The 14,782-nt window shown below is 43.9% G+C and overlaps 2 protein-coding genes across 4 annotated transcripts in view; one reads left to right on the top strand and one right to left on the bottom strand.

Moving 5' to 3' along the window:
* Farsb (phenylalanyl-tRNA synthetase subunit beta) overlaps positions 1–645 on the bottom strand; it is a 60,007-nt gene extending 59,362 nt beyond the window's left edge. Inside the window, 1 exon segment of one of the 2 annotated variants that reach the window (NM_001004252.1) lies at positions 571–637. In NM_001004252.1, coding sequence (NP_001004252.1) covers positions 571–628 — 58 coding nt within the window. In that variant the 5' untranslated portion in view covers positions 629–637. 2 annotated transcript variants of the gene reach the window in all.
* The window catches only part of Mogat1 (monoacylglycerol O-acyltransferase 1), a 42,471-nt gene continuing 28,104 nt past the window's right edge, over positions 416–14,782 (top strand). The window contains 1 exon segment of one of the 2 annotated variants that reach the window (NM_001438552.1): positions 416–629. Coding sequence is in view for 1 of the 2 variants with exons in the window: in XM_087566765.1 (XP_087422891.1) it covers positions 10,537–10,630 (94 nt within the window). In the remaining variant the exon portion in view is untranslated. 2 annotated transcript variants of the gene reach the window in all.

Raw genomic sequence — 14,782 nt, forward strand, 5'->3', positions numbered from 1 at the left:
AACATTTAGTGTGTCCAATAAACCGTTTAACTAACGTCATGGTTTGTAATATTATCATTTATATGTCATGTGCACAGCTCTACTCTCAAACACTGCCTGACACACTTCTGGAGCCTAGTCAACACTAAATAAAGCCAATGCCGGACTTGGTGGCACACGCTTGTTATCCCAGCACTCGAGAAACTGCGGCAGGAAGACCGACGGTTCGAAAAAAGCCTAGGCTGCATAGTGAGACCCGCATCTTTCTCAAACGTATCCCCTTTGCTGTCAATCTGGTTCCACAGCCTACATTCGTGATGTAACCCAGAGCATGCTTCCCGGTTTGTGTTCCGACACCAAAGTCGGTGCTAGACACGCAGTAGGAGCTCGGTCTCTGAGTGAATGACGAGAACCCGACACGGGCTGATGATGCAATGGAGCGCAGAGCTGGTTCCGAGAAGCTAATTGAGCCCAGCCGAGTCTGCTTGCCCATCAGCGCGCCCCTGCGGATTCTGGCCGTGCGTGGCGGTATGAACGCCGCCAGCTTGGCTCTCCCAGGCACCTCGCCCAGGCCACGGAGCGGGCACTCACTGTAGGTCCGGCCCAGGACTTGGAAGAGCAGGTCTCGCTTCACGCTGACAGTCGGCATGGTGAGTCGTGGACACTGCGCCTGCGCCACGTGCGGGGCCTCAGCGACCCTAGAGCGAAGGACCCGCCGCCCCTCTCTTGGGCTGTCTCACGTAATGCCTGTCTAAATTCAACAATTTGCACACACCGTTTTTCGCTTGAATATAGGGAAATACCACTCTCACGATTATTTAATATAGTTCTGTTGTGCCAATAACCAAAAAGTTTGGAAAATAGGCATAATCGGGTGGAATTATCTCTATATTGACAGGCAACAGTGCGAACAGACCTCAGGAGCCCGGATGCTTCCAAAGCCCATCGGAAGATGCCAAATTGGGTAGGCGGAGCGCTAGAGGGTGGGAAGGACTTCCAGGTAGAAAAGTCTTCCTTGAGGTGTTTGAAAAGTAACCCGGTACAAGGCTTCCTGGAAAGAATATGCGAATACTAACGGCAAGGTCTGTGAACAGGCCACAATTTTTTTTACCTCTTTTTTTTTTTTTGAGACAGGTTTCTGTGTATCTTTGGCCGTCCTGGAACTCGCTTTATAGACCAAGCTGGCTTTGAACTCAATGGGATCCGCTTGCCTCTACCTTCCTAGTGCTGGTATTAAAGGCATGCGCCACCACTGCCCGGCTTTTACTTCTTTAACCCTCTTAAACTCATCAGATTTGATACCCTATTCTCGTTTGAACGCAACAGCAACCTCATCGGTAGGCATTGCTAGAGACCGCAGAACTTGTCTACTATCAAATGTACTCGGCCTAAAATGAGCATGAGCAGATTTCCCCCGTAGAACAACTCTGAGGGACAGGTCAAATAATGGCCGGCTGAGATGTCAGGACTTAGTCCCTTGTAGCGTGCAAATGCTACAGTATGTGGTATCGGAGTCTGTGTGGAATAAGCTAAGGGGTCTGATCTGGAACTTAGCCGAGGTTATTAGGATGGGCCCTAAATGCAATTTCGTGTAGCCTTGGTAAGCGAAAGGTAGCGGTTTGAGTAAGGTCACTACAAAAATTAAAAATAAAATCAGTAGTCATCAGAAACTGAAAGAGATGAGCAAAATCTCACTTGGCCGGTCTCTCTCTCTCTCTCTCTCTCTCTCTCTCTCTCTCTCTCTCTCTCTCTCTCTCTCTCGTTTGAGATAAAGGCTCAACTCTGTAGCTGAAGCAGTCCTGAGACTCACCCTGTAGCTCTGGCTGGCCAGAAATTTTCAGAGATTCCCCTGCTTCAAGGTATCTTGAGAGACAAGAATATGAGTCACCTCACCAGGCTCAAGATTCTGTTTGGAATGAAAAGTTTGTGGCACTTTCTTTCAGTAGCCATGAAAAAAACAAATACATCAAGGCAGAGAGAGAACAAAACAGCCATGGACTGTGGGACTCACCTAACCTGTAAGGCAGAGCAGAGACATTGCTTCCTCAAGAGAAATGAAGCAAGGGCCACCACGGCCCTTTGTTTGGGGAAGCAGAACTGAGGCCAGATTTAGACCATTGTGACTCTTAATAAGTTTTTCACTGCATTAATTTTCACTTATGGCAAGTCCCCTGTGCAGCTTCCTGCCCCTAGATTACAGTGAGTGTGCACTCAGTGCATAGTTTGCCATGGCCATTACCTCAGTTTTCTTATCTACAAAACAGAGATGACTACACACACCTTAGGAAAACTAATGTGAGAGTCAGAAATGCTTCTCCCAACTAGCACAGTTCTTCCCTCACTGCTCCTGGAACAGGGCAGATACCATCATGTCTATCAATAGTCCTGCTCTCAATGTCAGTGAAACCCTCTGTGTTTCTGTCGTCTCTCCCAAACAACGCATCATGATTTTCCTCATTACAAATAACTAGTGTGAGCCTTTTTGGACTAAAAAGGCTCCTAGAAGACTCTAGAACAACAAGCCAAAGTGGGACGCAGGTTCTCATCCCCAAGGCATCAAAACCCTCTGTGTTTCTGTCATCTCTCCCAAACAACGCATCATGATTTTCCTCATTACAAATAACTAGTGTGAGCCTTTTGGGACTAAAAAGGCTCCTAGAAGACTCTAGAGCAACAAGCCAAAGTGGGACGCAGGTTCTCATCCCCGATAGTACGTCCCAAAATACAAATAGGTGACATTGTTTTGTCTAAGTGTGGAGCCAATCTTAAAGCTTAATTGTTGTTGCAGTAACAGGAAATAGATACTGCACTGACCTAAAGATACTTTCAAGCACACACAAATGATGGCACAGTAAGGTAAAATAAAAACCTACAGCAACAACCACAAACCAGTTAGTGTGGTGGAAGGAATGATCCTGAGAAGGGGAGTATTAGTGTTCCCCCTAATAGAAAAAACAGTGAGCAGATGGATAGGCAGGGCAGACAGACAGACAGTCAAGTAGTAGCCTATGCAAGCAAGGAGACCAAGAAGTTATACAGTCTGTTGTCTACAGACTGAACACCCAGAAAAGTGAATACACTGGCTTGAAGGTCTAAAAGTGTGGAGCCTCTCTGAGGACCACACTAGGGACCCTTTAAGGACCAGAAACAGCGAGGGTAGGAAAAGATCTATGTTTTTGCTGTATCCAAGCCATCGAATGGTTCTCACTCAGAGCATCTACCTAACTTAGTTCACCAGCTCAAATGTCCATCTCTCAGAAACATATAACCAACTATTAGGCTTATTTTGGGATCCTTTAACTCGGGCATTTGACCATAAAATTAACTCATAATTCGTAAGAGGTTTTAAAATACTGCTTTGTTTTCCCCGATATGTCACCATAGGTGTGTTTTAAGAAATTATAGATGGATGTGGGAAATAAAGTAAATAATGCTATTTGAAGAGTAAAAGAGAAATAGTTCTCAATATTTTACTTTTAAGGTTTCTTTCCCCACAGATTTATAAAGTTTCAGCCCAATTTAAATTATTTTTTCTATTGATTCTGGATTTTAGGTTGTATTTTTTTTTTTTACCCCCGCCCCTTAGGTTGTATTTTTAAAAGTCTTCCTCCACACATTTTTTTTTAAATCATGTTTTCCCCTTCGAGTACATCAGTAGAATTCTTTTCCATTTGAATCTCAGATATTTTTTGAAATTTGTTTTGGTTTTGGGAGTTAATGAACAAGCCAGTTTTATTTTCTTTTCAAACAGCAATGCCAGTACCATTTATTAAAAAGCTTCTTTTCCCCATCCAGTTTGTAATATCACATATTAAATTTCCACATATATTGGACGGACTGCCAAAGTGTCTGTCTCAATGCCAGGACCAAGCTATTTTAATGATTATGGTGTTGTTTTCCAAACCACTCCTGGAAACTAGTTCCAAAGGCCAAAGAACCACATTGTCAAGTTTAGTTACAGCAATGACACTACTTCTCCAGTTACTTTTCACATTGCGGTGACCAAAACACCCGACAGAAATAATTCAAGGGAGAAAAAGTTATTTCTGGCATCCTTTCAAAGGGTTCATTCAGTCTGTCACGGTGGGCAAGGAGAGGTAGTTCAGTTCACATCATGGAGATCCAGGAAGCAGGGAGGGAAATATGGGTGATCTTGTAGCATTCTCCCTTCATGTTTTCATTCCATCCAGGTCTGACCCGTAGGATGGTGCCACCTACATACAAGACAGATCCTTTCCTCTCTGGATTCAGCCTTCACAATCATAGCCAGCGGTGTACCTCCCCAACTCCTAGGTGTTCTAAATCCAGTCAAGTTGGCAATGATAGTAACTTTCATAAGCATCTTTCATCATCCTGAAATTCCATTCTTGGAATTATTCTAAAGAACAAACTGGTATCATTTCTTTGTCATATAGAAAAAAATTGAAACAGCTGAAACATCTAACAACATGGCTTGATTAAAGTGTTTCGGTACAGTCTAATAAGAAAACATTAAAAGCAAGGTAGAGGGCCAGGGATTCAGCTCAGTGGTAGAGTGTTTACCCAGAGTGCATCACGTCTTTGATGAGCAACACCCCAAAGTAAAATATAAGTCAAAGTAATGTTGACTGTTGTGGTGGTTAGTGTTAATTTTCAACTTGACAGAACTTAGAAGGATTATTCTGATTGTGATGTGGAAAGGTGCATCATAATTCTAGCTGAGACTCCTGCCTCGGCAGGGGATTCTGGACTGTAGTGAGCACTAATGTGCCTGAACTCATCCCTATCTAGTTCTTCATTAGGGATGTGGTGTGAGCAGCTGCTTCAAGCTCTTGTTGCCTTGACTTCCCTCTTTGAGGACTGTACCTCCTTGAGCAGTGAACTAAAATATGCCCCTTTCCCTTGAGTTGATTTGTTATTTTATCAAACAGCAGAGGAAACACACACATTCTATATGAAGATAATGCTGTAAGATGAGAGAGAGAGAGAGAGAGAGAGAGAGAGAGAGAGAGAGAGAGAGAGAGAGAGGTGTCAGTGTAGCCCTGGCTGTCCTGGAGCTCAATATGATAAACCAGGCTAGTCCAGAGCTCACAGAAATCCATCTGCCTCTGCCTCCCAAGTACTAGGATCCGAGACATATGCCACCACAGCCCATGTGTGCTGTGGAAATTTTAACATAAAAAGTCTTTTCAACAAATTACATGAAAACAAAGTTATTAAAGACTTAACATGATTAATTTTGTTAAATCAAGTAAATATGAACACATGAGTATGAATAAAAACAACAACGTATGCTATACATCTGGGTTCTAGCTATACCTAGGTGGCGCAATTATTTTCTTCATTCTATATCTTATTGTTTACAAAACTGTGATTGATAGTCATCACTTTTATTATAAGGAAGAGTGTCATTATGGAGCACATCACCGCTCATTTCTTTCTCTTATCTAACCACCTGTAGGCAGTGTAGCTCTCTCATTGCACACAGGGTCGGGCTGATTGCTTTTTCCTGTCAGAACTTCAGTATCCACAAAGAACAATGCTGAAGAGAACTACGTTACCTTCCTGTAGTGCTTGTGGCTCAGGCAATAACTGAGAAAGGGATGACTTCTTTCTGCATAGGCCCTAGAATGCAGTACATTTTAAACTAGAGCAGAAGGATTAACATGACCCACTGACATTGTAGATGTTTTCACATGTATATTGTCCACTTCTGGCTTCCATTTTCCTCCATCATTCAAAGGACACAGCTCTTCCTCTGACGACAGGACAAAGTTTATAGAAACAATTCTAAACCTGCAAAGTACAATTTGAATATCAGATATCTATACTAAAGCTAACAGTCTGGAGTGATCCAAAGCTATAAACCCTTTCTAGTATTAAGTCATCTGGAACTTGATCTACTTATCTACCATCTTCCAAAAGTGAGAGGGCATAGGCAGAATATGCAATTTCCTATAATCGTCTAGTTTACACTCATTGTGTGTCCTAACTACCTATAATCAAAATCATGTGCTTCTTCTGATTTCTAGAGATGAATCTTGCTGGCACAGCACTTTCCCAGCAAGTATGAGCTCCCTCAGTCCATCCTAAATACTATAAGCAAAAACAGCCGACTCACTCCCTTAACCCCAGCTACTCACTCAGGAGGCTGAGACGATTTCAGTGTCAGCTCTGACTCTAGAATAAACTCAAAACCAGTTCTCAGTGGGAGCCGAGGACTGAACAGATAGAAGGTGAGTGGGTAGAGCCTCTCAAAGGGGCTGACCCCCCGGTTGTTTTTAAGACACCTGTCCCTTTACTCCTACTTTTTCAACAGGAAGAAGTTCAGGGTAGTAAAGCTTACAGCATGCCAAGCTGCAAAGTTACAGTTGAGAATCAAGTAATAGGTAGATTATCTATAATCCTAACACCCACGTTGGACTGCTCACAACCAACTGCCATGGCTCCAGGGCTAAGGGTTGATACTTTAAGTATCCATTGAGAACAGTTGAAAGAAATTCTGGGATTTTTATAAATGACAAGATTAAAATCTGGTATTTTGAAAAACTCAGCATAAGCATCGCTTTAGCTGTCTGTCATTCTAGCAAAGCACCTGTGGTGTTTGAACAGGAACGGGCCCCATAGGCTCATGTTTGGCTGGTTTGGTGGAACTATTTAAGAAGGATTAGAAAGTGTGGACTTGGAGGAGGCATGTCATTCTGGTGGGTTTCAAATATGAAATTGTGGCTATCCTGAGAGTGGAGAGAGAATAGCAAAAGGGTGGGGAAATCCTTACTGATTTTAAAGAAAATGAGGACAGCTGCTGGGAGGGAGGTGTGCAAGCCGGAAAAGCCTGGAAGTTTAGAGCAGCCTGTGTGTGTGTGTGTGTGTGTGTGTGTGTGTGTGTGTGTGTGTGTGTGTGTGGTGGTGGTAGTGGGGGTGAGCCAGAAGATTAGGGAGGCCAGTGTGAAGGCTTTCATATCACAGGTGTGTGCTGATAGGAAAATAGATACCCCATTTGCTGGAGAAACAGGGAGATAAGGGACTTTGCTGGTTCTTCCTAGCAGACAGAAACTCATTTCACAGGTTCCTGAGGAATGCTGACTGTAAGCTTCCTCTGTCTGTCTGTCTGTGTCTGTCTGTGTCTATCTATCTGTAAGCAGTCCTTCTGTTAACCCTGTCAGAGTGCAGCCTGAGCTGAGCCCAGAATGTCATTTAGGACATTGTCAGTGCCATTGCCATTTGAGGGGTTGGCCTTTGGAGCCTAACACCTTCTATCCTATTTGAGACAGAGTCTCTTTGGTTTTGTACACCCATATCCTTGCACTCTGTGAATGGTAGTCTCTCAAGCCCACTAACTGCCAGGGATTCTCCTGTCTCCTCCACCTTCTCCTCTCTCTCTGGAGTACAACTACAGACACATATGCATGCTGTTATATCTGGTGTTAGCTGAGACCTGGGAATTCTGGCTCAGGTCCTCAGGCTGATGTGCCCAATGTTTTACCCAAGGAGCCATCTCCTCCTCCACATTTGTTTATAACTTGAAACTAACCACAGCTTGAGTCAAGGTAAAAAGTTGTGTTTGCACCTCCTTGCTAGTAATGGTTAACTATGGTAAAAGGCAAAGATAAAAAGCATGGGAGGAAGAGAAAATTCCTAACTATCCAGTCCATACTTCAGTAGTCGATGGGGCGATCTGAACTGTGACCTTCTTATTGTTTTGTTAAGAATTAGTTAATGGGGGCTGGAGAGATGGCTCAGTGGTTAAGAGCACTGACTGCTCTTCCAGAGGACCTGAGTTCAAATCCCAGCAACCACATGGTGGCTCACAACCATCTGATCCCCTCTTCTGGTGTGTCTGAAGACAGCCACAGTGTACTCATGTATATACATAATAAATAAATCTTTTTAAAAAAAGAATTAGTTAATGCTTGTGTATCTCCATTGGCACTTGGTGTTGCAATTTAAAAATACTCCATCACATTCTATGTTGGTTTATGGGTATGAGGTGGGTTCCAAGGTCAGAAGACAATTTACGGGGGTTGGGGATTTAGCTCAGTGGTAGTGCGCTTACCTAGCAAGCGCAAGGCCCTGGGTTCAGTCCCCAGCTCCGAAAAAAAAAAAAAAAAAAAAAGAAAAGAAAAAAGAAGACAATTTACGGAAGTCACTTCATTTCTTCCCTCAGGTGTGGTATAGGGGTCAAACATAGGTCTTGAGTCCTGGCGGAAAGTGCCTTTGCCTGCTGAGACCTCTCAGCCACTCCTGTTGTCATCGGTTTCTTTTCACTGTGTAGCCCTGGCTAGCACTGGTCTCCCAGAGTTCCACCTGCTTCTTTATCCTGGGTGCTAAGATCAAGGCATGTGCCACTACGCTCAGCATACCACTGTTGGCTTTTAAACCTTATGTGTGGACATGGTTTACTTCATTCACTAATAGCTAGTAGCGAGCACCTTTCCATGCATCTCTTCACTGGCAAAATGTCTCTCCACGTATTTTACTCATCTTTAAAGTTTATTACTTTATTGTTGAATGATAAGCATTTTTATATATTCTAGACTAAATTGTTTATCAGGTATTCATCGCAGAAATATTTTACCAGTCTACTTTATGGCAGAAATTGTATAGTTAAATTTTTATGTGTGTATCTAGAATCTACTGCAGATTGATTTTTATGAATGGTGTAAGAATAAGAGCTTAGGGTGAATGCTGTGTCAGCGGCTGCTTAGTTGCTGGCAGAGCCAAACGCAGACACACTGTCTTCCACAACTCCTTTCCTTTGACTACTTGCTCAAATATTTGTTGACTGAATGAATAACTCCAATCTAAACTGACTAGTTCGGTCTTGGGTTCTTCCTTCTATTAATACTCTCTTCCTTATTTGAGAAAAAAGTCTTACAATGGTAGCTACTTACCAGGGTGCTAAAGACAAAAGTCATTTCCCAAAAGTGGAAACCTGGTTCTGTTCTCTCCTATCCTAGCCTATCCTGTGTGGAAATTCCCTTGACTTTTAGAGTCGGTTTCTTCATTGATGAAAGGTCCCTGTAGGGATGAAACCAGATGTGTGACGCTCGCAGCACTGTATACAGAGGTGTAAGCAGTCAGCGATGCCTGGGCGTCAGATTTGGAAGTACAGTCCTCCTTTGATCTGTGTTTCTCCAAATATGGAGATCAATACCCAAGGACAAGCACATCAAACAGCAGTCCTTACTGGATGCAGGGGAGCTGAAACTGTGGGTGTTGGTGTTTACTTCATGCTGCTTTCATTTGACTGAAAATGCAGTCTCCTGAGAAAGGAGGACGATGGGGAGTCCACTTCTATGCTAGCCTCTACTTTGACTCCCGATTTCCTTTACTGCAAATTGGAATGGATACTTCGAGGCCTTGGAGCCAGGTCATACCTGGCAAGAGGTTGTCACAGTGTATGTCATAGTATGCAATCACAGAATCTCCCACCTAGTGTGGAGGATGGCTCAGAAAGAACGCTAAGAGAGAAGAAAGTTTCTCTTCAACCAGAAGCCCTTCCCCCTTTCTTAGGAAGACCTTTGCACACACATCTCTCTTTGCCTGGTAGACCTCTTCAGTTAATTAAATTAATCGTTTAAAACTCGGGTCAAGGGCTGGAGAGACAGCTCAACTGTTAAAATGCTTGCAAGCGTGATAATCTGAGTCTGGTGCCCAGAATCCAGATAAACAGTCAAGCTGGTGAGGTGATAACAGAGAACAGCCAGGGCTTTTTGCAGAGCCACCATAGCCTAATTGGGTAATTCCCAAGCCCCATTGACTCTCTATCAAAAAACCAAAGTCGAAGGCTAAGACAGTGTTGTGAAACACTGAGGTTGACCTCTGACCTCTCCACATGTTTCTGTGCACACATTTAAGAACAGGTAGGTAAGCGCTGAGAAAGAAAAACAGATTCAAGAAGTCTTCCCTCCAGATTCTAGGACCTTCAGTCTTGTGCCCATACTAGGGTCTTATAATTATATACTATTCAGTTGTGTGATTATTTTGCTTAGATTTGTCCCCCAAAAGATCATTTTCTCTGAGATCAAAATAATGGAGATTTGGTGGACTTTCAGTAAATATGGGTTAAGAAAATGAATGAAAGGAAATCACCCAGGATTTGTATAGGAATTTTAGGACACAAGAAAGCACACACAAAGAGAGACCCACGCGTGCACACACATACGCACGCACCTTTGAGTGGTGGTGGAGACCCACACTAATAAACGCAAGTACCACGCCTTCCACCAGCTAGTTCTGGACCCCCAAGAACTAATCAAATTACCCATTCCCCTTTCTTTGGGTTCAGAGGAAGCGGTGGGAGCTAAGAGCTAGGTGGTGGATCAGATGAACAATGGTCAGACACGGTTGGGAACCCAGGTCCTAGCGATTGGGCAGGAAACAGTCTGGCCTCTTCCACCCAGGGGTGCATAGTGATCCCCAGCACCCCGCCTCATCCCTGCGCACGCTCCCTCACCTCCTGCCCTAAGGCGAATTAGTTCCTTCCTTCTCCGCCCGCATGCTGGAGCCTCCGCCTCCGCCTCCTGGTCCTTACGGGTAAAACAGACCCTGAGAAAGGAGTCCTCTGGGTGGAACATGATGGTTGAGTTCGAGCCATCCAACAGCCTGCTGGCAAGGTGCCTGCAGACCGCTGCGATGCTGCAGGGGATCCTGGTCATCTTGGTGCTGAGTAAGAGCCCTGCCATGCCACCCTCACCAGACAAGTCCTCACCGGTCTGCCTGATCAGATCAGAGGGTGTTCACCTACTGTGGGATCTCTCTCTCTCTCTCTCTCTCTCTCTCTCTCTCTCTCTCTCTCTCTCTCTCTCTCTCTCTCTCTCTCTCTCTCTCCTCTGTTGTTTTGTTTTTTGAGACAGGGTTTCTCTGTGTTGCCCTGGCTGTCCCAGAAGAACTTGCTCAGTAGACCTCTACAGACCAGGCTGGCCCTGAACTCAAAGATCTGTCTGCCTTTGCCTCTCAAGTGTTGGGATTAAAGGCGTGTGTCTCTGTGACTGGCCTGTACTATTTTGTTTCTAAAGTGAGATGTGTCTTACTTACAATGGAAGATACGAGTTTTAAATATACTGCTGCGTAGATTGGGGCAACTATGGTCTCCCAAATGTAGTCATGACCCCATCTAGAAAGCAGATGCTATACAAAGTTTCATTTTAGCCCCTCAAAGGCTGCCAATTCATTTCTGGATCCCTCAGCGCATAATGGGTAAGCAATGCCTCGGGGTATCAAAACCATGCCACCTTGACATCATGACAAAGACCTACTGTTAGTTTTTGTGTTTAGCTTAACTTTTCCGGTTGCATGCACTCCCGTGCTTTTTCGCCTAGACACAGCTACAGGTTTGGGTTGGATTCAGAGTGCGTACTTTTTTGCCTAGACACAGCTGCAGGTTTGGGTTGGATTCAGAGTGCCTTCTATTTGGAAATAATCCACCCAGGAGTGCGTTCTGGAGTATTCCCAAGCTCGCAGTGACAGTATAGAATCCGGGTTGCTGGGCAGCACTTGGAGGAATCTTGTCCTTAGTGTGTCATGCTCTTGGAGAAAGGTGTGTGACACACAAAGAGAAGAGAGACGAATGACTGTGAACTTCTATGCTTAAAATTTGCAGAGAAGCAGAAATCGCCCATATGGGCCAAGACAGAGCTGCACACCGGTGGGGCTAAGTAATAATAATAATATTTATTGCATTACACAGTTTTGCACATTGGAAGCATTTTCATGGGTTCAGTGCACTCATGGATCTCAACCATGACTGTACATGAGAACCACTGAAGGAGCTTCTCGCTCTTGTTCTTGTTCTTGTTCTTGTTCTTGTTCTTGTTCTTGTTCTTGTTCTTCTTGTTCTTCTTGTTCTTCTTGTTCTTGTTCTTGTTCTTCTTGTTCTTGTTCTTCTTCTTCATCATCTTCTTTTTATTCTTTTTCTTTGTCTTCATCTTCTTTTTCTTCTAGTTCTTGTTGTTGTTGTTGTTGTTGTTGTTGTTGTTGTTGTTCTTCTTCTTCTTCTTCTTCTTCTTCTTTTCTTCTACTTCTCCGTGCCCTCCTCCTCCTCCTCCTCCTCCTCCTCCTCCTCCTCCTCCTCCTTTGTCTTCTTCTGCTGAGACGGGGTTTCTCTGTGTAGCCTTGGCTGTCCTAGAACTTGCTCTGTAGACCAGGCTGGCCATGAACTCAGAGATCCACCTGCCTCTGCCTCCCAAGTGTTGGGATTAAAGGCTTTTGCCACCACTATCATTGAAGGAGCTTCTTAAACACTCTGATGCTGAAGCTCCAGCCATAGCGTTTCTAACTCATTTGTCTTGGATTGCAGCCTTCACCCAGACATATAAAAACAAAAACAGAAACAAAACTCCAAGTGTGCAGTAAGGGTTTATGAAAAAGTGATTCAGAGCATTAACTAACTCATTTGGTCCTCACAGACCAAACTCAGAGGCTGGGCTGGTGACAGTGTATTTCATTCTTCTCTAGACTGAGGGCCAAGGAACACCCCAAGGACACTGTATCCAGCATTCAGTACTGCCAATGGGCCCCCAAGCACCATCTGCTGTTACCCATGCTCTCTTTATTGTTAGAGCATGGCAGTGACTCTTTTTACTGTCTATAAAGACGAGGGAGCTGAGAGACAAAGTAAATTACTCCAGGCCACCCAGCTGGTATAATAAGTAGAAAAACTGGAGGCAAACACGAGTTTTCTATCAAAAGTCCCTGGCTCAGCCACTGTGCACCTGCTTTGATGGCCTCACTTTCATCATGCAGCAACTCTCAGAAAGGCCCCAGTCCAGTCCTTTTCATTCATGGTGGCTATCGTTGATTACATTTGTAAGTGTCTGCAGTTGTAGACGCCTATGTCGGCATCCTAGTGTGCAAGCTCAGAGAAGGAGCACCCTGCAACTGCCTGGCCAGGGATGCCCAAGAGGACTTGTCCTAGGATTATTTCTACACCATCACTCAAAATAGAAGGTACCCTCCCTATGTCCCTGAAAGAATAAACTCATGTTATCTCCTTAGCAATCCAGTAAGAGTGGGACGGTTCTCCTATGTCGTGTCATAATAAGGAAACTATTGCACAAGGTCATGTAGCTTATAAGGTGTGTGTGTGTGTGTGTGTGTGTGTGTGTGTGTGTGTGTGTGTGTGTGTGTGTGAATGTATGCTACATGCAGGTAGATTTCATTTCTAGACATAGAAAAGCAGAGAAAATGAGGTGGATTCCAATTGTCTTGATTTCTTTCTTTTTCCTTGCTTGGTTTTCTTTGTTTTTTGCTTTGTTTTGTTTTCTTATTTAGGTTTTGAGACAAGGCCTCACTCTAGCCCAGGCGAGCTTTGAACCCCTGGCAATCCTTCTACTTCAGTGCTAGGATTGCAGACTTGAGTTACCACACTTGACTTTGTTTTCCAATCATTTAATACTTAGCCATTTTTGTTTTTCCTAATATTTTATTTTTAAAAAGTTTTAAAGATTTCATCTTTTCCACATACTATTTTGAGATTCATTCTTTTATTTGGATTCCAACAAGTCATTTCTTTGGGTTCCCAAGTTATTTTTTTTTAACTTTTTATTCTTTGTACATTTCACATCATGGCCCCCCAATCCCATTCATCTCCCAGTCCCTCCATAGCCACCCTTTGCCCTTGCGACTTCTCCCCTAAAAGAAAACAATCAAACAAAAATTTTTACTGTGGAAGCTGAGGTGTGTCACAGTGTGTCCCACATACACCCTTTTGTTCAAACAGCCGTTCCTGAAAATGTTTTTTTTTTTTATTAACTTGAGTGTTTCTTATTTACATTTCGAGTGTTATTCCCTTTCCCGGTTTCCAGGCAAACATCCCCCTAATCCCTCCCCCTCCCCTTCTTTATGGGTGTTCCCCTCCCCACCCTCCCCCCATTACTGCCCTCCCCCCAACAATCACGTTCACTGGGGGTTCAGTCTTAGCAGGACCAAGGGCTTCCCCTTCCACTGGTGCTCTTACTAGGATATGGATTGCTACCTATGAGGTCAGAGTCCAGGGTCAGTCCATGTATAGTCTTTAGGTAGTGGCTTAGTCCCTGGAAGCTCTGGTTGATTGGCATTGTTGTTCATAAGGGGTATCGAGCTCCTTCAAGCTCTTCGAGTTCTTTCTCTGATTCCTTCAACAGGGGTCCGGTTCTCAGTTCAGTAGTTTGCTGCTGGCATTCGCCCCTGTATTTGCTGTATTCTGGCTGTGTCTCTCAGGAGCGATATACATCCGGCTCCTGTCGGCCTGCACTTCTTTGCTGCATTCATCTTGTCTAATTGGATGGCTGTATATGTATGGGCCACATGTGGGGCAGGCTCTGAATGGTGTTCCTTCTGTGTCTGTTTTAATCTTTGCCTCTCTATTCCCTGCCAAGGGTATTCTTGTTCCCCTTTTAAAGAAGGAGTGAAGCATTCACATTTTGATCATCTGTCTTGAGTTTCATTTGTTCTAGGCATCTAGGGTAATTCAAGCATTTGGGCTAATAGCCACTTATCAGTGAGTGCATACCATGTATGTCTTTCTGTGTTTGGGTTAGCTCACTCAGGATGATATTTTCCAGTTCCAACCATTTGCCTACAAATTTCATAAAGTCGTTGTTTTTGATAGCTGAGTAATATTCCATTGTGTAGATGTACCACATTTTCTGTATCCATTCCTCTGTTGAAGGGCATCTGGGTTCTTTCCAGCTTCTGGCTATTATAAATAAGGCTGCAATGAACATAGTGGAGCACGTGTCTTTTTTATATGTTGGGGCATCTTTTGGGTATATGCCCAAGAGAGGTATAGCTGGATCCTCAGGCAGTTCAATGTCCAATTTTCTGAGGATCCTCCAGATTG

This window comes from Rattus norvegicus, chromosome 9 (assembly GCF_021556685.1).
Source record: "Rattus norvegicus strain SHRSP/BbbUtx chromosome 9, alternate assembly SHRSP_T2T, whole genome shotgun sequence".
Classification (NCBI taxonomy): Eukaryota; Metazoa; Chordata; class Mammalia; order Rodentia; family Muridae; genus Rattus; species Rattus norvegicus.